General features: G+C 41.2%; 2 protein-coding genes and 1 long non-coding RNA gene across 6 annotated transcripts in view; 2 read left to right on the forward strand and 1 right to left on the reverse strand.

Moving 5' to 3' along the window:
• ap1b1 (adaptor related protein complex 1 subunit beta 1) overlaps positions 1 to 3,656 on the forward strand; it is a 29,239-nt gene extending 25,583 nt beyond the window's left edge. For all 4 annotated transcript variants that reach the window (XM_028577303.1, XM_028577304.1, XM_028577301.1 and 1 more), the window contains one exon: positions 2,158 to 3,656. In XM_028577303.1, coding sequence (XP_028433104.1) covers positions 2,158 to 2,232 — 75 coding nt within the window. In that variant the 3' untranslated portion in view covers positions 2,233 to 3,656. The remainder of the gene's footprint in view (positions 1 to 2,157) is intronic.
• A 3,316-nt stretch (positions 3,657 to 6,972) lies between these two features.
• On the forward strand, positions 6,973 to 22,563 carry rasl10a (RAS-like, family 10, member A). The gene is made up of 3 exons (XM_028578555.1): positions 6,973 to 7,341; positions 15,449 to 15,578; positions 20,084 to 22,563. The coding sequence occupies exons 1-3, from the start codon at positions 7,126 to 7,128 to the stop codon at positions 20,347 to 20,349; spliced, it is 612 nt and encodes a 203-aa protein (XP_028434356.1). The 5' UTR covers positions 6,973 to 7,125; the 3' UTR covers positions 20,350 to 22,563.
• Positions 17,683 to 20,537, reverse strand: LOC114555832 (uncharacterized). Its single transcript, XR_003692594.1, has 3 exons — positions 20,067 to 20,537; positions 17,976 to 18,061; positions 17,683 to 17,786 (listed from the first exon to the last, which is right to left on the reverse strand). It is a non-coding gene; the product is annotated as an uncharacterized LOC114555832 (long non-coding RNA).
• Positions 22,564 to 23,990: the final 1,427 nt, after the last annotated feature.

A 23,990-nucleotide genomic window follows, 5' to 3' on the forward strand; every position in this document is an offset into this window, starting at 1 on the left:
GATTTGTCGCATTACATGATCAGTGTTGTGAATCCATGTGTCTTATCTCTCATTGGAAATTTTTGGTGGAAAAGAATACTGCCGTTTTTGTATCAAAGCATTTAAAAAAAAATGAGTCATGTACACACCTTGATACTTAAAATGTATTGTCTTGGGATGATTAAACAAAGTTGGAATAAAAATAAGAATTACTTCTCTCAATACACACACATTCTGGCGATACACCCTCCTTCATCATTACTGTAGCTTCTTTGCCCTTTCCTTGCCTGTGTACAGCTAAAATAATACTATTTTAGCAGCAAGCTGTGAGTTGAACAAATGAATGCCGCAGTTTCTAGCTCTCTTAATAAGCAGGTTCCACACAGTGGCTACAGCATCCGCATTTCCGCATTTCCTCACATCTCACCCCATGCTGACAGCAGAGCGGCTGCCAAAATGTTGCCAACAGCATGCATTAGTAAGGAGCCCAGAGTGTGCAGAGGCAATACTTAGGAGCTGTGCAGTAGTACTGCTTTATTCCACTGCAGCTCTGTGGTATCTACCACAACAGACACACACACACACACACACACACCCCTTTGGCAGTTCTTGGTATCCATTGAGTCGGGGAGGAGCCTGGTGTGAAATTCTCACCAGTCACTCACCAAATCTCTGGTTTATAACTGATCACGGTTATTGTAATAATGGTGCCAGTCTCAAAAAGAAAATGTTAGTGTTCTAACAATATTGGAGTTTCAAACATAGACAATAGACGTTAAAAAATATTGATATTATATCCCATTTTCAGAACTACAGGAAGAAACTGCCATTTGAGAGCTTACCGAACTGAAAATAATACATAGTCAAATTATCCAGTAAAATGAACTCTGAACACAAGATGAACACAATCAGAAATAGGGGGCATTCTGACGTTGATCATGTTATCACAAAGTCTCTGGTTGGAGCCCAGTTGGACGTCTTTGTTGCAAACCCCCCCATTGTTTACACACACACACACACACACAATTTTCAGTGGAACAAATGTGATTCTAAGGAATGACAGTGATGAAAGCTGAAAGAACAACACTTGAGTTTACAAATGGTTGTTTTGTTGACTTTTCCCATGACACAGATTGTGCAGCAATTAATTAGTGAAATATTCAGAATCGCTTTCTTTCATATTTATTACGTGCACCATCATGACAGTAATTGTCCTGATACAATTATTCCCAAGCTTTCTCGTGTTTCTGGATCTGAGGCAGTAAGACTAACAGGGAAAAAACTCACTTTGTGAGACTATCAAATCCTAAACCTGCTCCCAGCTGCGACCACCATCAAAGAGTGGAGAGGCTGCCTCTATTTTCTCTAGTGTGTTTATGTGTATTTCTCTCTGTATGTCTCTTTGTCTGATGAGACTAAATTAAGGAGAGTTTCAATCCAAATATTTCATTATGCCTCCGCGCCACCTGTGGCCAGAGGCATAAGGTTTTCGGGTTGTCTGTCCGTCCCATTCTCATGAACGTGATATCTCAACTCCTTGAGGATTTGTAGTACTTTTTTTTTTTTTTTTTTTTTTTTTTTTTCTTTTTGCTCAAAGTTGTGCAATTTTTATTAAAGACTTAAACATCCCATGGCATGAAAATTTCACTTTGAGGTTTTTTAACATTAATATGTGTTCCCCCAGCCTGCCTATGGTCCTCCAGTGGCTAGAAATGACGATAGGTGTAAACCGAGCCCTGGGTATCCTGCTCTGCCTTTGAGAAAATGAAAGCTCAGATGGGCCGATCTGGAATCTTGCAATCTCTGCACCAAGGCTGAATTTCAGGAAAGAAACTTCAGATACAGTTTTAGGGGAACACTAAGGTCTATATAAAAGCATCCAAAGAGCACAATGTCATGGGACCTTTAAATCACAAATCAGTTTAGCCTGCTATTACTCATTCTTACTAACGCAAACTGTATTCTGCTTAACATTTCTCTTCATTTTGTAAATGGCTTGTCATTAAAATAAGCTTCTGAATGTTCATGAATGTACATGAACAATGTTAAAGTCAAAATATTAGCTTTTGTGATTTGTCACTGATGGTTTGTGTACTGTATGTCCCACAGTCTTTTTAAAAACCTTGCATTTTAACAGTGAAATCATATCCAACCCTGCTCAACTCTTTTCTCCCTCAGATCTCTCTTAAGTGCAGAGCTCCAGAGGTTTCCCAGTGCGTTTTCCAGAACTACGAGATGGTGCTGAAGAACTGAAAACCGCCCACCAACCTGGCCGCTGCTCTCACAGACTCCTGGCACCTTCTCCTGCTCTCCCTCCCCTGACCCACGGACCATATTACATCCTCATACAGTGCAGGAGCCACTTCCTGCTGTGTTGGCACTCTGTATGTCAATCCAGCTGTTTAAATTGGGATGGTTAATGATTTTTGTTCCATTTTGACCTGTCACTGGTTGTTTTTCTTTCCTAAGATTGAAGAAAAATCCTGGTTGACTGTCTTGGCTAGCCTTATCCTGTCCCCGGTTATGTATGTTTTGTTATACAAAAGTTTCAGTTTCAGGACATTCTCTCATAATACATTTTTTGATTGAACACTTTCACATTGAGCTGGTCCTCCACTTTGGGATGACCTGTATACTTTTGGGGACTGACGGCTGTTTTCCTGTGTCTGCATGAGGCTCTTTAATCATTATCTAGCCCCACTTCTCTGCAAATTGGAGTCTATTTTTAGCGTCTGCAATCAGCAGGTGAATCATCACTGCGTATTTATTTAGGGTACTTTCAATTAAAATGCAACAGAAAAAAGGCTTTAACTCTCCCTACCCCGTGCCCCTGTGTGAAGTGGCTGGATGGGCCTTTAAAACAGACCCATAGATACTTACAAACTACATCATTGTTGTCTTTGTCATTTGATAGTTTTCTTTAGTGTCTGCAGTTAGCAGTGGGATCTGATCCTCTGCTGTCCTTGAAAGCAGAATGTATGCTGTTTGTTGGTGTGCGTTTCTTTAATTTTTCCATCAATATTTGGACATTTTATAGACTAGCTGCAGTCGTCCACTGCCTGCTCTCTTACTTAATCATTCCATGGTTTGATTTGTGTTTGTAGTATTGTTAGCGTTCATGTGGCAAACTGTGAGAGAGCCTCAGGTGATGAGGATTTTGTATTTGCTGCTTCCCCCTGCATCAGTGACAGCCACTCGGGCTCTCTCTGCCACTTTGCTCTCTCTGTACCCTCATTGCAGCCTCTCCACTACCATGGCCACCCGAGATGAAGGCTCAGGTGAGAGAACTCTAAACTTATGATGCTATGGTTTGTAACACGGAGTAATAAGTGTACATGTAGGTAAGCACACTGTCTACAGCCAGTGTCAATGTTTTACCTGCAGGCTCGACTAGATGAATTTGATTCCTTTTCAGAGTCGTTACACTGAAGCCCTTTTTATTGGCTCTACAGGATGTATGCGCCCACGTTAACACCTTGTAAGATTACAACAGAGGTGGCTGTGTATTGCTAGCGTGTGTCTTTGTGTGGTGACAGCTGATTCTATGAAATGCTGTAAAAAAAAAAATTATATATATATAAAAAATCAAATGTTTAATCAGATGTTTTTGATTGACCTGATTTTGTTCATTGTGTGTACATCAAATAACTATTAAAAGTCTTGATAAATTCCCATAATCAATCTTTTCTTTAGTGTTTGGCATTCTGACAGAATAAAATGCAGCGCAAGGACAATTAGTATTTTATTTTTATTTTTATTTTTTTTTTGTGGCAGTTTGCCAGTGCCAAAGTCTTACTGTCACAGGATGCAAAATGTTATCTCAGTTTTATTTGCTTGGGAAAGTCCACATTCCCAAAATCCCTAGAAGCCAGCGTGCATTGTTTATACACACACACACACACACACACACACACACCCTATACTTAATAATCGTGGATGACCTTTGAGGCGTTCACGTCTCATGGGCTGCTCAGCTTCTGCTCCAGAGTTACAGACTTGGCAGCCCTCGCAGCTTTGCATACAAAGTCTCTCTGTGTTCACCCTTGAGTCGTGAGTGAAGTCTGAGGTTTATCCACAGCAGAGTGCACCTTCAAGGCAGGGCAGCTCCTCTGAAGCGGTGACAAAGTTTTTAAAATCCGAGCTGCTCGGGAAAGCTTAACCAGGATTTCCACTGCATAATCTAATAGAACTGAATTAGAATTGGAAAGCCGATTTTGTCATAATATTAAATGCAATGAAATTAGGAGCGCTACTTCTGATCAGTGCAATAGGAGGTACAGGAAAAATATTACAAAGACAAAAACTGTGAACAAACAAACACGGGTTCAAAGTAAGATAAATAAATCCAATGTAATTTGCACTAGAATAAGAGTTTGTATAAACCTATAATAAATGTAAACATTATACAGGTATTGATGTAATTATTTTGCACTAGAAAAGTAGAAGTATAAATAACAGAAGTATAAATAAAAATCTTAACAAACAAGAACTCAGGAAAAAGGCACCGAGCCATGGAGTGCCATGAGCCGCTGCGTCCTTGTACCGCCATCCTTTCAGCTTTTGATCGTCCACTCCTCTTCAGATGTGTTCCTCTGTGAATGATTAAGGTCGGCTCTATTCAAAAATGCCCACTTACTGACCAGAGAGGAGTCGGTAGTCCAACGCTGGGAAGAGTCTCTTCTACTAATGAAGGATCTAGAATAGCGATCCTATGTGATTGTAAAGGTTCAGGCCGTATAAAGGAACGATTATTGACTTCCAAACCACTAACTAAGTTAATTCCAAGGAAGTGATTATTGTATTTTATTTAGTTATATGTACAGATTATTTTCTTCAACGTGGGAATTTTATTTGTTTGCATAAAAGGAATCCAAATTTACAGTAACACTTTACACCTGTACACTAATAGACACTTAAAATGCCCTGATATCTGCTTACAACTACATTGTAGCGTGTTATAAAATTGACCATTTATTAAATGTTAATATAAATGCTGAATGTGTTACCAAACTTAAACTTGATGAGTCTAAAAAACAGTGGAACCAGCCTTCACATTATCCAACAACTGTTAGTTTTTCTACAGTAACCAGGTTGTTAAACCCCTGAAATTGTTACCATGTTAGAGGACATGACTTCAGTGTCCTTAAGGTTATATGTGACCCTGAGTGTAACACAGAACCCAGTTCATTTTAGTTACATTTTTGACTTCTGAAGTTTGAAAACATTAACAACTATACATGATCTACACAACTAACGCATAAAGGAGCATAAGAACGGAGTGTTTTTATCCAGAGTTGTAAATTCATGTCATACTTCAACTTGGTATGACCACATAAGAAATCAGTTGATCAATTGATTCTGAGCCTTTAATGAGAACAACTTTTGGGCTGCAGATTGTGAAACATTTATTTGGCTGGTGTTTATCCTCCTGCAGCAGGACATTTGCTCTGCTCTGTGTTTTTAATCTTTAATTCATTTAATTTCATTCCACCTGCCCTCTTCTGCCCCCCCCCCAAATCCATTTGCTGTAGCCTCAGAAACTAAAGTGTTCCCACTGTTTAATTCTACCTGTCCTCATGTCTGCTTTGTGTTAACAGGAGTAAACCCACATTCATTAAAAAATATGTACACTTATGAAAATAATGAAAGTATTAAAACTGTTTTGACACAAAGCCCCTCTATAGGACAGGGACTCATCAGCTTAAGGCCCTTATGTGCATCAGGTATTGTGGTAGGTTTAGTGGTAGGCTACACATTATTAAGTCATTGCAATTGACTTATTGAATATGTGGGCTTTGGGGCCCCTGAGGGTTATGGGGCTCCTGCTGCGCAAATGCCCGCTTTTCCTGGTTAGCAATCCAGTCTTGATTAAACACCAACCTGGACTCCCAAATATTGTAAACGCTTTATAGACGTCGCGTATAGTGTCTTATTAGAAAGTGTCGCATTAGACAGCAATTAGCCGAGTTTCAAGCTTATCTCCGGTTATTCTGAGGGGCCATGATGTTTATTCCTCAGACTTGTCACTGAGTATAGATCGGTGTGTGACCGGGTGATTGATGGGATACATCGCCCCTGCCCTGCCCGAAGACCCTAGCCAATAATAACTCGTGTCCCTCAGAGATATCATGTTCAGTCTTACGTCGCTCCTCCATGACCCTCACACTGAGATGATGTATGGATTATTCCTTGCCATTTATTTGCAGCGTATGGGAGCTCAACTCTTCCACACGCCTTGCGCACAACATGATCCTATTGGATGAGCGGGGCAGGGGATATTGCAAGGGATGGAAGAGCGAGAGAGAAAGAGAGAGAGAAAGCAGTCTTCACCAGCTCATGTCTCTCCAACGACGCACGCACACATACACACACAGTGCTCGTTAATAGGCTCCAGATGCCTTTACAGAAAACGCGCGTGTGCATGCTGTGTGGATTGACTTTTCTCTTCTGAGTCACGCAGATGTGAATCCATCTTCCTGTCATCGACAAAACAACACGATTATGGCGTTGTGTGCAATTTCAAAACACGTGGGAAGCGTATAGGCTGGCGGCTGTGCGCCCGTCCTCCCTGTGATAGAGAAGAGCGGCGGTGGTGCATCGGTGGAAATGAGTGAGAGGTGCAGATGAGACGTTCAATGAAGACCGCGAGGGCTCCTGTGCGTTTTGGGCAAGGTCAGAGTCTAGCCTGTATGAGATTATGCCCATGCGGGAACAACAAGGAATGACTTTTACGCTTCCTCACGAGGGAAGAGGTCGCCTGGGAATGTCCCCTAAAAACCCAGAGTTTTTTTTCTCTGTGTTGAATCGAAGAGGCAGCGAAAATCCCTCCATCTGCATGATCATGGTTGAGCTTTATTTTTAACAACCTTCAAGCTGCATGGCTTCTTTCTTTTCTCACTCAGCCCGGAGATAAAGTTTCTTCGCTTTGCTCGACTGGTGGGGGATTTATTCGGCCACCGACTCGTTTAATTGCACCCAGTTAAGGTGATTTAGAAGCTGCTGGTTCAAACAAGGGGGCGGGGGGGAGGCAACGGTGGATTAAATTCCATCAGAGCAGCATCAAAACAGCGGTGGCCAGCTGTGTTTCTGGACGGTCACATCTGTTGTTGTCGTCGCTGTCCATGGTGCTGAACTCGTGCTCCAGGAATGGTGGAGACGCTGAGTATCGCAGTCATCGGCGCTCCCGGAGTGGGGAAAACTTCTATAATCCGCCAGTTCATCTATAACGATTTCTCGGAGGTGTACACACCGACCAGGACCAGATATGTGTACAGACCCTCCGTCATCCTCAACGGGAACATGTATGACCTGAAGATTTTGGACGTCCCGCCAATCTCCTCCTTTCCATCCAGCTCCAGTCAGGTATAATGTCTGTCTGAGGACTTAGATGCAACTTTACTATAGAGAAGGCTTTATACAAGCTTTGCTGATCCGTCCTCAGATTCCCTGAAACTCATGTATTACATCTTAATTTCCCCCCATTCCCCCCCGTCTGTTCACAACCAATGGTGTTCCTCAAAGAGAAAAACACCAATTGTATTTATTCCTCTATCACTATAAGATGTCCTTAGTCTACCAGTTGCTATGGAGACCCGACTGACTTAGCCTTGGAGAGCTTCACTTTGAGGTTGTAAACACTCTCTCTTTCTTTCTTTCTTTCTTTCTTTCTTTCTTTCTTTCTTTCTTTCTCTCTCTGTCTGTCTGTCTGTCTCTCTCTCTCTCTCTCTCTCTCTCTCTCTCTCTCTCTCTCTCTCTCTCTCTCTCTCAACCCCCTCATAAGGAAGGAATGCCAGCTTGCATATTGTTCATTAATCCTAACATTTCCTCAGTGTCAGATTTATGCAGATGAGTTTGTAACAGTATAATGCTGCTGGTGGTGGTTGTTGGGTTGCTGGCTCACATGCTCAGAAAATTATAGCAGGATTGTGCTGCATCACCACAGCACCTGGTTAAACTCCCAATTGAAAAATAGAGCAGACTGCCCTTTTATTCGTGGACACAGGTCATATGCCAAACCTCATTAGTTGGAGTCACGTGATATGCAGGATCAGAGCAAAAACTCTAGATCCAAATGCCCAAGATTTGTAGTCACTTCTAGTCCTCTTCATCGCCAAGGATTGGGGCTATTAAGGAATTCTCTCTGGAAGTTTTTTTTTTTACTTTTAAGTATAGGTTCACATTTGTTCAAGTCTGTCTTAAAACAATACTCAAATTAAAATTGAATGTTTGCTTCGATCACACTGAATGTTGCATCATTCATTCTTTTTGTTTTGCACCAGGGACAGGAGGAACACAATTTCATTCCTCTATGTACTGAACTGCACTGTGTACAGATGGATACATTCTCTCTTGTCTTATCTTAAAAAGCATTATTGGACACTGTAATTGTTTATCTTGTCCATATTGGCCTTGATGGGGGACAAATCCTCTGTCCTCTGTGCAAATATGTATTTTAAAGTTCCGCCAAAGCCAATATGAGGCCTCAACAGTGTTAGTGACTTAGACTTATTAAGTGGGTATCTTCTAAAATGACATTCTTTTAGTCCGAAATGTCCATGCACTACAGTTCAGCAATGAAGCACTGTGGGAACAAAAATAGAGAATTTGCTTCTGTAACTTTGTTATGTATCCACTTGATTTGATCAACTCAGACTGCTGAACCCTCATTAGCTCCATCTGAACTTATACCCCATCACTTACATTGAAATCGCTGAAGGGATCTCTTCACAGCCAGAATGTAAAAGAGGAACATTTTCTGCAGGCAGAACCGGTTTCAGTGTACATGTGTGCAGGTGAGTGTTGTTTTAAGACTTGGAAAAAAAAAGTGATCCTATCCTTTCAGATATTTCTCTCTTTATCTTTACCAGTCAAAAAAGCACCCCAAAAAATTGAATTTGGTGTGCGTGTATTGAAACAACATGGCCCACTCCAAGCCCCTCTTCACTCCTTTGCAGCCTCAGTGGAGAGGCTGTGATGCTTTCAAGATAGAGCTCTCCAAGGTCACCACACCTGACTCCGCTGCTGCTGCTTTCTCCCCTTCTGCGTCAGCTACCAAGAACAGCTGTTGTTATCTACAATAGACAATGGGCCACTGAGAAAATGAGATCAGGCCAGGGAGAAGACAAAAAAAGAGCAGCTTGAATGAGAGGCCTCCCAAAGTGTTGGTTTGCTGTGCGCTCAGAAAGCCTGGAGCTAACACAGAAAACATCTGACAGGCGGGCTGAGAGGCCAGAGCGTTCACCCTGTCAGGCTGCTGCATAGTTACATATAGCCGTTCTATTAGATGTAACGGTTTGTTAGGGAGTGTTAAGAGGTCTGCAGGGTGCTTCGTTATTTCCTGCTCACAGTAAAGACATTCTGACTGAATGTTTCCTTTCTTCTGCTAAATGGTGCTTAACCCCCATTAGTGAACAAGTTGGGAGGTGAGCAGAAAGCAGAAATAAGACAGAAATGAGTCTCATGAGTTTGTGTGGGAGTCCCAAAGTTTGAGTCACACAGCTTTCATCATTTCATATCATGTTGTGTGGACATTTTATGCTCATTCCAGAGGCCCTTTGTGGAAGGTGTACTGTACAGGCAGAAAGAAACCATTAGCTGAGTGCCGCCACAACATTTCTATCAGACAGATTTATGGTTACTCATTTGCTGAGAAACGACCCTGCGAGACCTGCTGTACTTCTTCCTCTCTGCTCCTGTCATGTCTTGCTTGTTCTAAAGACATTCTCTTGCTTCGCCTGGTGACGTCCTCTATTCACACAGCGGGAGCAGTGATGAGACGTGGGGCTTGTTTTTTTACTCACCGCCCTGCTCTGTATTAACCCTGTGGCTGGAGAAACGTAACATGCGTCGGGGGCAGAGGACAGCTCAAAAGAAAGCTGATTGAAATTGAGTTGCAGTACAAAGCAAATTAAATTAAAGCACAGTTCTCTCCTGAAACACTGCTGGGAATAAAACAAAACAGAGGAGACAGTAGGAATTCGCTGCAGTCAATTAGAAAGGTTGCACAGAGTTTAATGGACACTGTGGAAGTAAGGGTTACCACATGAGGTTTTATAATGTCCTCTGAAATTTGTGATGAATAAGCTGCAGAATGGAGTGAGTCAGTACGCCTCCATGCCTATGCAGCGTGGCAATTTCGCATCAGTTCAGATTATATTTGAAAGTAGAGCAGTGATGTTCAGGCAGACAGGCTACTTGTGACCCCATTTTTATCACGTAGACAGACATTTTTATCCTTCCAATGCTGGAGACAGGCAAGATTTCTTTATTTCACAGTGAGGTTGTAATTATTTGTTTGCTTTGCGGTATGTCTGTCTGTTTTGCTGATAGTGTTGCATTTAGAGAGCATCTGCCACAGTGTCAATAGGATACAATGACAGATGGATTTAAACCTGACCGGATTCAGCAATGATTTTACTTGTTCTTTTTTTATCTTTATTTTTTTTAAGCCACAATGTGTCTCCATGACTTCCTCCCACACAAAATGCTCCCTCTCCCTTTCCTGCTCTTTTTTTTCTCAGTTAGCTCCGACGATACGGTCTGTGAAAACAAGGTGGAAATTATTGCTTTTCATGTCACACGTCATTTTGATTCTTGCAGACGCAGGAGAAATATGATGTGTGCATCTATGAAGCCTGTTTAAGGTGTACAACCATTTAAGTGTTTGTGTGTCAAAGTTTTGGTGGTCTTGTAAAATTAAACTAAATATTATTATTATTATAAATTTAGGAACTTACTGTAAGCAAAATTATTAGACCTCCGTCACAACTCGACGCAGCGGGCCCGGGTTCGACTCTGACCTGCGGCCATTTGCTGCATGTCATTCCGCCTCTCTCTCTCCCCTTTCATTTCCTCAGCTGTCCTGTCAATAAAGGCCTAAAAACGCACAAAAAATTATCTTAAAAAAAAAAAATGTTTAGGAAAAAGTAGTGGTTTTATTAAAACACTCCCAAGGAACATGCATTTCCTGGGGGAAAGTCTTATGTTTTGCAAACTCCACCCCTTGGCTTGAAAGTCCTGTGTGTTAACGCCCACCCATCAACTCATCCACCCATCAACTCATCCACCCATCAACTCATCCACCCATCAACTCATCCACCCATCAACTCATCCACCCATCCACCTTCCGGCCAGCAGCGTTTTAATACAGCAGCAATCAATGTGGTGCGCACAGCAAAAAGAAAACGTGGAAATCATATGAATTACAGTGCTTATCTTGTCATAGCTTTTCAAACGTATTGTTCATAAGAACAGGCTGAGTTAATATGTTATCTTGTTTGTTATTACTGCCGTAAGAAATAGTCCTGCACATAACCTTCTGTAAAACCACAAATGTTAATTTCTTCTCTTGTTTTTTGTATGGAATAAACAAATGAGACATAAGATGAAAATTAGTGAGCTGTAGGCTGATGTTTTACCTTTGGAAGAATCAGGCTAGCTGTTTCCAGTCTTCGTGCTAAGCTAAGCTAACCGACTCACATTCACAGTGGTATTAATCTTCTAATCAAACTCTCCTCAAACTAGAAAGCGAATTAGCCAATTTGCGACAATGTCGATCTATTCTTTTAAAGCTGTCTGAACTTCTGAATCCTTGTTAGCTCCTTTTAAAATCAACAATTCATGACTATATTTCCAAAGATTAGCTGTACTGTGATTATGATTCTGTGTTTGAGTGCAAGAAACCAGCCAAGAGCCAAAATCCTCTCCGTCCAAGTGCATTAATCAAAAGAACAATAAAATTTACAGATTTTAATGGTGGCCTGGCATAGGTCACCGATGAGTAATGGGAGTTTCATCTCCAGGGGATGTAATACATATTAATTGCAAATCTGCCACGGTGGCCTGCGTGTGACTTATCTCTAATTGCTCAGCACCCTTCCCCCAGCAGGTTACACTGGCCTCCCTCCTGTGCCTGAGTATTGATCCATCACAACCACTCATTACGGTTAAGCTGCCTCCACTAATATCAGGAGACGTGATAGCTTTACCATAGCCTGCTAAAAACTGGCCAAGGCCTGCAGTTGTCAGGGAAACATGATCTGTTTGGCTCTTGAGGAGCGAAGGATGAGATGCTCTTTTTGTGTGCGGTGCTTTCTGAAGACCGACTGGATACAGACAGTGGCACCACACTTCACATTCACGCTCCCACAAGCACACACTCACACACAAATAAACATGCCCACACGTGCATTTTGAAATCTTTTGACTTCAGATTATCAGCCATATTTTGCTGCACCGTCTTGTCCTCTGAGCTCTTTATTTCTTTATTTTGCCTCTTGTTTGGATTTGGAGAAGTAGTGTTGCTGTTTCTAGTCCCTCCTCCACATTTGTAAACAGGACTCGAATGACAAAGAGATATGAGATGAGAACACAAGCTGCTATTTTTAGCCTCAGAGAGATGTGAGGCTGCAACTGAAGCCAATGCGTGCCTCTGATGTCATAAATTGCCTCAATTATAAGAAAAGGGTGAGCTGTGATATTATGCTTTGTTATGACAGCAATTATGTTGTGTTTGTGTGGCAAAAATAGGTGAATATTTTCTGAGGTGCTTCTCATGACTTGAAATTGTATTGGACACTCAATAAAAGCAGCAAGAAGAAATTACAATAGAATTCCCACTTGGAGGGGGAAAATAATCACATTTATACCAGTTTTCTCAACACCATTACTTTCTCTCTTCCTCTGTCTTCTCTTTTAATTTTGGATGGCAGTGATCTTCGTGCCACATGTTTGTCTCCATGCCTGTATGGCCTCATTATCTCCCAGCTGATGTGTGATGCTGTTTCTTCCTCACACCTAAACACGAACCCACAAACGCCCTCATCAAAATTAAATAGAGGCAAATCTTTCCTCGCTGACAGATGTGTTAGCGTTATCATCATTAGAAGTTACACTGATCATTGCCTGCTCCCTTAGCCTCCCGTCACAAATTAGTAGTTCATCACCCGTACAATACGATGATTTCAAAAGCACATTTTCTCCAACCTTGTGAGCAATGTAATTAGATGTCTCGCATTCTTATTTCAAGTAGTGCAAACTGTTGCAGGAGGTAGAAAAAATAATGTAAACACCACATGGAAAATCACTTCCATCCACTTCCAACACTGCTACAGAGGGTCAAATTAGCTTGATGCTAAATAGAGGCATCAAAATGAAAAGAGGTCTCATAATCAGCACTTTGATATTTGAGTTTTCAAAGCAACACAATGCAACAAACAGAGCTCCGAAAAGGCCAAATCATCTGTGCCCGGGGTGCAGGTGCATCAGTCAAAAAACACAAAGCCAAATTATCTACTACTGTATGTCAAGCAGGACAGATTTGAAAATCATGACAACATATGGAAAAATAACATTGTTCAGCAGTGGTCATACAGAGGATTATATTTGTGTGTAAAGTGTGTGATAGAAAGATATTTTGTGCAGAGAAATTATTCAATCTTTTCCAAATATTTTTGTTTTTTTGCTAAATATGCTCAAAATTTAGACACGACTTAGAACTGATAAATGCTGGTGATTTAACTACTTAAAAGTTAAAGGAACAGATCAACATCTTGGGGAAAACACTTTCTGTTTTCTTGCCCGAGAATTAGATGAGTGAGTTCGTTAAGTCTCCACTGGTTGCCTGGCAACTTCACAGTGAGGACAATATTACATGTCAAACATAGTCCTTTAAGATCCCCCATGATGAAATTATTGAAATAATGACACTATTATGTCCAACCTCAGTATAGATACAGTCATACATTATTGTTTTTTGCACAGAATAAAGTATCCCCTGTTTGCCTGTATACATCGAAGTGAATAGAATAGAACCAAATTAACTGCACACAGTTCCCGTCAGTCTCAGAGTCTCCTGGCCCTGCATTAGCAGTGTGCGTGCACACCAGAGGTTATGTTGACACCGTGTCTGCCCATCCCTCGATCCACTGCTGCTTTTTTCATCTTTTCAACATTTTCTCAGGGCTGTGTTTGTTTTCCCTCAGCAGATCTTTTCTCCCACCCCCTGAAGTTTCTTTATTTTCCTCCCCCTCTTTTATCAGATCAAAAGCTTATAAATTCTTTGCATGCAGTTGGAGGCGGTGAGGGTGGCAGAGGGTTAGTGAGAGCTCCGGGAGACACAGCGTGAATAGAAGAATGGGTCACTGTGTTTCTATTGAAGCAACTGTCCCCCAGTAAGGTGCAAATGTACCCACTTGTGCCATGTGCTTTGAAACTCATTACCATCAAACAAATGTTGCTGTGTGTGCACTGCATCACAAAGCTCAGCCAAGCAGCAACAACAGTTACACAGTAGTATGAGTTAATTGTCATTGTCCTGACAGAAGTGTTAGCTTATCTCTTACAAGCAATAAAGTCTGTCCTTGACCATGTGTAGCTACAACACTGTGCAGTGCTTGCTGACGGGCGGTCACCATGTTTTATGACTTTGTTCTAGGCTGTTGGACTCCCAGAGCAATGCAACTACAACTTCATTGACTCACTGCACTTTATCACAGAGGGTAAGCAGCAGAGGCAGGCAAACTATGACTTTGAGCCAAGGTGTGTTAGAGTAATTATACAATGCCACATGCTTTTCTGCTAGCTATCTCTCTACTGTTTTTTGGATTCTATAAGTCGGTGCATTATATGCTGGCGGATCTATGAGGCTGTAATTAGGCACAGCTGTGCTTTGAGCTAAATGGTAATATCAACATGTTGACATGCTCACATTGACTTTCCCATTGTTTCAAATAAACTAAATCAGCTGCAAGAGCAATAAACAACGAGTACAGCTGAAGTTAAAGGAGCTGTAATCGATACTCAGAACATTAAATAGTGCTAAGACATATTTTCTATGTAAAGCTATAGTGGAGTAATGGCATCCTGAGCAGAGAGTCACACTCCCTTTATGTGTTGTTGTAATCTGAGCTTCTGTTCTTTGTTTTTGTAGCCAGGTCACTGGCGCGTGCACGTTAGCGCCGGTATTTGACAAGTTGGGAAACGGTCTGTGAGAGCTGTGTTGAGGCAATCCAGACCATGTTTTATTCTGAATATTGAGTACAGCCCCTTTAATGGGAATGTCTTTAGTTTAGCAGTTTTGGACAAAAATACATTTCTGACCCGGTGACAATAGATGTCAGAGGATCAGCATTGTTATTAGAATTCATCCTGACAGGGACAGGAATTTGTGTACCAAAAGTCCAACAATCTATCCAACATGTATACTTGTCAAAACATTTCACTCAACCTCAAAAAATGTCAACCTCATGGTGGCCTGGATGAAAAGTCAGGGGATCACCAATGTCATTAGGATTCATCCTGTGGACACCATGGATATCTGTACCTAATATAGCAATCTATCCAATAGTTGTTGAGATATTTTAGTCTGGACCAAAGTCGCCTCTACTGCAGCATGGCTAAAAATTCTCTAGGTCATACTGTATATCTTTTTTGTACATTTATGTTTTTCTCTTCTTTGTCTGTCCTGTAGGAGTGGCTGGATTTGCGCTGCAGAGGTGTGCGCAATGCCAACGCCTACATCCTGGTGTACGACATCTGCTGCGTGGAGAGCTTTGAATACGTCAAGATGATCAGACAGCAGATAGTGGAGCACAGGTATGGTCAACAGCACACTCTCAGCTGGTCAGACTGTTACTAAACATGCAACAACTGACATACAGCTTTTTAACATTCACTGGTGATTTCTTTTAGATTATTTTTTGTGCATTTTTAGGCCTTTATTTGACAGGACAGCTGAAGACATGAAAGGGGAGAGAGGGAATGACATGCAACAAAGGGCCGCAGGTTGGAGTCAAATCTGCGGCCGCTGCATCAAGGAGTAAACCTCTATATACAGGCGCCCGCTTTACCAACTGAGCTATCCGGGCGCCCCACTGGTGATTTCTAATGCCATCACCTTGTCATCTGTCTGGAGACAGCATGCAATTTCACAGCCCTTCCACACAGTCGTACAATTACACGTTTGTGACAGTGTGACAGTGATAGATAGGCTGCTTGTGGTGGTGATATATTTTAATTCAGCACACTCCTCCCTGCATCCTGACAGTTCAGTAATGACATTTGCTTCTTGCATTGCTGTATGAGAGCCATCTGAGATGTAACTAGCCAGTGAAAGATTTTTTTGAGGATATTTCTGGTTTTATTGGACAGAGCACAGCAGAAAAATACTTGAGAACCAGAGGGAGATACAATAAAGGTCTCCTGGCTGGCTTTGAACTAATACAAGAGTCAAAAAGAACCCAACACTAGTGGAAAAAAGACTAATGAAACAGTATCACCTGCTCTATATATCATCCTCGCTGTTGGCATACCTGCATATATTTACATATTAAAAGAGTACAATGAATGGCCTCATTTGTGCTGCTATATTGTACATGACCAAAATGCCCGTACACAGGTCATCCCAAACTTTCTGCAGCTGCAAATGTGTTGTCATGAATGTTCATGACCCTTGACAGAAAACCATTATCACCAGCAGCTGGGGAGGGAAGACTTAATGGAAAACAGGAGAAATCTGTATTCATAGGACAAAGCTCTAATGCCAGACTGCAGAAGGACAGGAAAGAGCGGAGAAGGGACATATACTGTGTATATAAACTGAAATTATAAATAATGGAGGCTGTTATAGCACAGGGTGGCTGTACTGTAGATAGATGTTTATTTAACTTTACTGTAAAAAACAACTAATTCTTAAAATACTCTACAAAGTCGTCAAAATCAGTTCAAAACCAGAATATAATTTTTCAATTATTTCTTTTCTATAGCATGAAGCCTGCCTTCAGCTCAGTGAAGACTATGACAGTGTTCGGTCTATCGTTCCTGAGTTTCCCCAAAATTACACACACAGATCCACACACACACTCGCACACATACAGTATATCTTGTTCTTCTAAAATACTTGAGCAGATAAACGAGGAGATATTTTGGTCTCACTATCTCACTATTTTACAGTGCATTAATATGATGTAATAAGACATACACTGTATCAAATTAAACCAAACTAGAAATAATGTGTCCTTAACTAGACAGTAAATAAAAAGTTATACCCTAATTAGACACAATATTCCTAAATTATGCTGTAATTTGAAACTGCTTATATTGCCATATTAAACCCCAAATATACTATAGTCCCTAATTAACTCTAATTAGAAACAAAATATCAGGCATTGTCTTTCAGTGTCATTTGTTGCTTATTAGAAGAAAACTACTGTTAAGTAAATGTCATACCATGTCGAGTCACCTCTGGTCGCTTCTTCATACGTCCCTCATACTGTAGCCTGGATGCTCTCCGGAGTCCCGTGGTGTTTGTAGGTGGTGAATAATCTTATTAATAGGCTAATATATACTGTAGGCCTATACTAAATACATGCTTCATCGATGCTCTACTCTCATACCACTTAAGACATCAGAACATTTAATGCATGTCACTATCCGACCACAGTAACTGGCAGGATATTGTATCTTTAAACCCAGTTACATCCTTATTATTGGGTAATTAGCGACATATTAGACCAGAATCCGTATATACCGTAATCTAAAGTAAGGTCCATCGTTATTTTACACTGTTTGATCTCATTAGACTTTCTTAGAACAAAACTGTACCCTAATAGGTGGGATTATTTGTGACACATTACAACAAAAATTGCTAATTGGTGCACAGATTTCCATATATTAGGCTATACAGGTAAAATAAACACACTAGTATTTTAGAAAATGTACTTATTTATTGATTGATTGTGTATGTATGGCAAATTGCAGTTCGTCTGTCTGGTCGTTCACATCGGGACACTGGGCTGTTCATCGATTGCCTGTGAAGAGAGCACAGGGTGTTTTTAGCCGTTTCCTTGAAGATTGGAAGAACGTTACAAACAGTAACGTTAATGTTACAAACGATACAGCCTACGGGAAAATATTATTAATGTTATTATTTTAAGTCTGTTAGCTTGACTTGTGAAAAGGAGAAAAGTGAGATGATTACTGCGATGTGTTTTCCCAACCTTTAAGAACTTTGCCTCAGGGGCTTCAAAACTGTAATCTACATTTTCTCTCTGTGTCTTTCCTCTCTGTCGAGTTATCTGTCCATCTGTGAAGGCAGACGTGCAAATATGCATAAGCATGCAAGAGCTTGTCAGAAGATGAGGCACGATGTAACAAAATTAAACATTTATTCAGACTAAGAGGATGAGATACATTGTTAAGCAGCATTAACAGTTTAAACCTCAGCTGACATTGAGCTCAACAAGTGTGCTTTCATACATACATCACTGCTCCTTCAAGTTTCATAATTTACCAGTTTCAATAGTTCTCACTGAATTCAACTTGGCCTACTGTAGTTTTTCTATTATTTTTCATTAAAAAAAAAAAAAAAAAAAAAATCTCAGACCCCCTGTCTTAGCCTGGTCCTACCAGACTCTCGTACATTTCATTTGTAGGCTACAGAGAGTCTGGCCACTCTCCATTGACAAGTGTTAAACTTTCTTGAAGGCGGGTACTCTGTTGAAGTTTTAAACTATTGGACCTGCCCAGAGCCACTCTGTATCTGCCATAACCAATCGCTAACGTTTAATTGTGACGTTGGTTTAGCATCGCTAGCGTTAGCCTAAAGCCCGAGACACACCAAGCCGATAATCAGCCGTTGGACAGTCTGGTGAGGTCGGTGACTCAAGTCTGTTCGGTGTGTTCCGTGCCGTCGTCAGGCTGACCTGACCTGTTCAGTCGGAGGCAGGGCAGTCGGGTATCACCCGGAAACGGCGAGCGGAATGAGCCTGACTAGAGTCTCTCAAAATCTGACGAAAATCTTTTAAACTGACCTTCGTTGAGCTGAAATCAAGACAGATTCAAGAACTGCATGGCCTATTTCTTGCTTAAAATGTTTTCAGAAGCATGTTTCAGTGAACTATTTTAGTACAATATGAGATCGTATTCTAAACGAGCCGCCATGACAGTCTGACTTTGAATTTCCGGAGAAAACAAACCCATGTGACGCGTTCATCCAATCACCTGCTGGTTTTCATTTCTTGGGCAACAATTAGAATAGCGCCGCCTGCTGCTATGGAGACGTATTACGTTTCTCAAGTTGGTGTCGCCTCAGTGTGTTCCGAGGCAGTTTTTTGGACCTCGGGGACCCGACTGATCATTCTGACTGGCTTTTCTGTTGACGGTTGGCCGTCTGGTTGGTGTGTCTCGGCTATTACCCAACTCCTTCACCACTAACAGAGTGAACTGGAAAATCAAATTTTTCCTGAACCCTGTCGAGAGGAGGGCCACAACATCATGGCCACCAACAAAACTCAGCAAAGATTGTTCTTGCTCAGGCTTTAACTTCTGGATATTCGGCAGCGTTGCCACAACGGACCGAATGGCTTCGCTCGCATCTTTCTCCGCCGCCATTACGGAACTACAACTCAAACTAGCGCACGACCTCAACATCATCGTTCTCAGCCACTCCCTCTGTTCACTGATTGGACCGGTAAAGATTTGGTGTACTGAAGGAAAATTGAGCGGAAATACATAGGAGGGCGGAGCCAGGCTACCCCCCTCTTTGGCACCCAACCAAACAGAAATCCTTCAAAGCAAAAATGAATCTCATTGTAAGAAATCCATTTTATATAATGAGCTTTCTTTCCTTTATGGTAGTTGCTCTACAATCTAGTCCAGGATTTCCTCTACTGTAGTAACTCCTTTTTACAATGCCTTAGTCTCCTTTTTAAGCAGAGCATAAGATTGGATTTCCAAACCACCACCAGTCAGGGGTTACTGGAAATAGTTGGACTTGATGATGTCCATCTGGATGTTGTTTTTCATTAACACTGTAGGACTATGCATTAGGCTACATATACAAGTCTAGAGTCACAAATGTATTCATACATTTTCACACTTCATAATGCTGTAAACCAGTTGCTGCAGAGTGTGGTGGGAGGCCCCTTGAGCCTGTGAGCTCTAATCCTCCAGTCCGCCCCCGCACACCTCAGAAGGAAGGGCAAAACTGCACACAGACATACACGCCCAGCCAACCCTGTGACAGATACCAAAATAGTAACTGTACTTTTTTGAAATTAACCCTTTTTTCTTTTCTTTTTTTCTCTCACATGCTCCTGCAGGGAAGGCAGCAGTAGTGAGGTGCCGATCCTAGTGGTGGGCAACAAGAGAGATCTGCAGCGGCAGCGCTTCATGCCTCGCAGGGCGGTGTCAGTCCTGGTGAAGAAGACCTGGAAGTGCGGTTACGTGGAGTGCTCTGCCAAGTTTAACTGGCACATAATCCTGCTCTTCAAAGAGCTGCTGGGCATCGCCGTGGCACGGGGTATGCGCCAGAACCACACCTCCATCCGTCTGCAGGGGGCGCTACAGAGGAACCGCTGCACCATCATGTGACCCAGAGAGCTCCCGCCACCCTCTCCCCTCAGGAGTGGAGCGGCATCGGAGAAAAAAGAACTTTTGATCTAAATGGCTGGAAAAATACCCTGTGGCCTGCTGCTTTACTGAGCTGATAGGTTTATTAGTCTTGCGCTGTAAAAGACACTCAAATTTCACACGTGATCATCCGACCACTTCCTAGTCAGATCCTGCCAAATGTGTTAATGCAAGGAAGGAGGTAGGAGAGAGAGCAAGGGAAAACCAATACGACTAGCATAGCACAGTTATTTTTTCTCTCATCAACTAGACAGTTACTCATTTGAGGCTTTGCTTCTCAAAATACCCAAACGCAGGTCTCTTTGAGGGTTGTCTTGTGGCTGTAGCTGGGCCTGACAGGGTGGAAGCTGTGTTATTGAGACTCAAAACGGAGAGGCAGCAATATCATTGAGTCTTCCTTTTGAATTTGTCATATTCAGTAAGGTCAAGAGCAGACGCTCATATCTGACATATTTGGATTTGTTTGAGGGTTAATTAACAAGATAGTATAATACAGAGCAAAAGAATAGTTAATGCTTTACTTCTGGGGGGATTATCTTAAAATAGATATGATTAGATTGTGTTTTATTTTAGATTCTGAGAAGTAGCCTGCATTTTTTTCCCCATTTCAACCTTGGCTTACAGTGAGAGATGTTTGTTCAGGCAAAGGAGGTTTTAAGGTTGTCTAGCAGCAGAAAATGCTGCAGTCCGTATCGTGATGTACTGTGTGGCTTTCATCTGCTCCCTCCTCTCATTCAGTGTCTGTTTCTGATGAATACGTTAAATCCAGGAAACAGGGGACCTGCAGGAGGCTGCAGAGCCTGAAACAAACCCCTGTATGGTTGTTGTCATGTGGATGTTTATATGTGTGTGTTTGTGTGTGTGAGAGAGAAAGAGTAAGAAAGCAAGACAGGGAGGCAGGTTTGAAAGCTGACATTCAGGCAAGCAAAGGACAGACAGCAAGATAAGAGACGTAGATGTAGAAGCGTTGGATTAGGAAGGAGCAATAAAATCTCACAGAGATGACAGTATGACTATATGTACCACCATATTATATAAAAAATGCCTCACATATAAGTAGACCATCTACTTGTGCTCAGATATCCTGCAGAAATAAAGAAGCAGAGCTTAAAGCTGTGGTAGGCACTTTATTTTTGCCGTTGTTGGGCAAGAATTCCATAATAATCTTTCAGCATATTGTAATTTGAGTGGCATGAGAGAAAACTAGACTTCTGCACATTCTCTTGGCTCTGTTTCCAGGCTTCAGAATATCTAGCCGTCACGGGTGACTTTGGTCAATCAAAGGTCATTGAAGAGAGATAGAGCATTCCCATTGGCTGCTCAGCGCATGCATTGCCCTTGCGACAAAAAGGGAGAGGGAGAGCTGCTGGAAGATATTTCATTCTACTTCTAATTCTGCCATTTTTTTTGCATTCTACCCACTGCAGTTTTGAAGGGGCTGTCCTCGATATTGAGAATTATAGCAGCATGTAAAGATATAGTGGAGTAATGTGTCCTGAGCAGAGAATGAAGTCACACTACCTCTGTGTGTGTTGTAATCTGAGCTTCAAAAAACCATAGGTGTTTCACGTATTGAGAAATGGTCTGTGAGAGCTGTGTGGAAGCAATCCCAGCCCGCTGTTTTTTTCAGTATTTTGAGTACAGCCCCTTTGATGACTTCCACAAAAACACCCCATGAGTGCATCACAGGGAACCTTAATAAAGCTTTCATATCAGTATCTGAATAGTATCTAACTGGTAATGTTGTGAGATTAATAGTTACTTTTTTATTTAATTAGGCCTAGTTACAATAGGTAGTTTGTGAAAATGGCTGCACTGAAAGTAAGCAGACCTATTGTATATAAGAGTGATTCATGGAGTAATTGATTTGCATGCTTTTGTTGGTAGAGCCAACAGGTCAGGGTTTAATTGCACTGATGTGAAAATTTGATATTGTGTTTAATTTTTGTAATAAAGTACATGGTTTTCTGACACTGTAATGAGCAGCTGAGTGGAGTGAATGTGGTCGTTTTTCACTAGAATGTGAGAGCACAAGCTCATGATCGCTCCAAGATGTGGTGTTGGACCCTTCAATCAGGCAGATGGCTGTGTTTGTTTTTTTCTTGTACAAAAAAAGAAATATGTAGCAGCAACTGTGTGTAGCATGAGTTCTCATCAGTTTGTCTGTGTGCGTTTCCAAATAAAAAGGGCTACCGTTTTTTATCAGAAACATAACTTGTATTTATTTTTACCGTGTTAGTACTGTGAGTATTATTATTTTTTGGACACATGATGAAATATTAAATGCATTTGAGAATAACAACCTTACTCTGGTCACTTTTCAATCCTGTACATTTACACCACATTAACATAATTTTAACACCATTGCCACCTTGTGGTAAAGCAATGTTATCAAGAGCCAGATCAGAAGCAAAAAGAATTCCCTGCACCGTCTCTCTTTCAGTTAAGGGGTCCTTAACTTAAAAAAACGTTGAAGGCCCCTGCTTTAAAGCAACACTTTTCCCGCTTCGGTCCCCCTACAGAAGAGCAATTTTTGAAGGGGACACAAATAATACAGCCATAATTATACTCGTAGAGGACATGTGTACACAGAGGAAAGTCTTAATACTATCATTAGTGTAGCATGGAGACTGTACCATTATCCTTCTTTTCAATGTTTCTGTTGAATCAATGAAAAAGCTGACTAAATTGACCAAAATATTCTTCTTTAAAAACATGCATTTATTTTTAAGTTGTTTACAATCAAGCCACAAAAATACCTTAAAATATAATGACTTATTTTGAAAAAGTGTCCCAATATAAAATAAATACAATGCTTTTGTACACTTGTTAAATTAGCTGATCATAGCCTAATGTAAATTAGTGAGCCACTGGTAAAGCTCATCTGCTAAACCTTGACAGGACACACCTCCAAAAATATGAACTGAGCTCAACACACTTACCTGGGACTCTACACCTGACTGTCCCTGGTCTCCCTGTTCTTCAGTTCTTTCTGTTTCCTTTGCCTGTGACATAGTGACCTTAGTATTTCCATAAGCACCCATTCTTAGAAAGATGTTACCAAATTGTCTTGATATGAGGATCTTATGTCTGGTTTTCTTTTCTCTGTCGTTTTATCTGGGCAACAACAACACAAATCTTTAAGATTGACTAAATATGAGTTAGTTTCATAGGTTCACCATGTAGTCATATTATAATTATAAAATGATCTTGCGTCCTCCACATAAATATTAGGTTTCGTCTGGGACAGATGATATATATTTAACTGATCAGCCACTTAACTTCATATTGAGAAAAACACATCTGTAGATCTTCAATATTAACCCTAATATCAGTTTACACACATAACGTTAGGCTTATCACCGTGGTAACGTTAGTTGTAGTATTAACAAAGCCGGTCTACGGAAAGCCATTCCACTTCCTATTCAGCCCCATTGTACCGAATTTGTTTGCAGTTCCACCAGCGTTCCACTGGGGGTGATCACGGTCCAGTGCAAAATAAATGGGACTCTATGGAGCTAGACGGCTAAATTTGTCTCTTTCGCCCGATTGTTGTTGAGAAACCTCAGATTTGATTGTAGTTTTTGCAAGTTCAACATGGA

The sequence above is a fragment of the Perca flavescens genome, chromosome 5, assembly GCF_004354835.1.
Source record: "Perca flavescens isolate YP-PL-M2 chromosome 5, PFLA_1.0, whole genome shotgun sequence".
NCBI classification, from domain to species: domain Eukaryota; kingdom Metazoa; phylum Chordata; class Actinopteri; order Perciformes; family Percidae; genus Perca; species Perca flavescens.

What these genes read in the sequence shown, in the direction of transcription:
- rasl10a (XM_028578555.1), top strand. Translation starts at nt 7,126, where the DNA reads ATGGTGGAGACGCTGAGTATCGCAGTCATCGGCGCTCCCGGAGTGGGG. An exon ending in TTCCATCCAGCTCCAGTCAG is followed by an intron (nt 7,342 to 15,448) that starts GTATAATGTCTG and finishes TCTGTCCTGTAG; the next exon opens with GAGTGGCTGGATTTGCGCTG. An exon ending in GATAGTGGAGCACAGGTATG is followed by an intron (nt 15,579 to 20,083) that starts GTCAACAGCACA and finishes CCTGCAGGGAAG; the next exon opens with GCAGCAGTAGTGAGGTGCCG.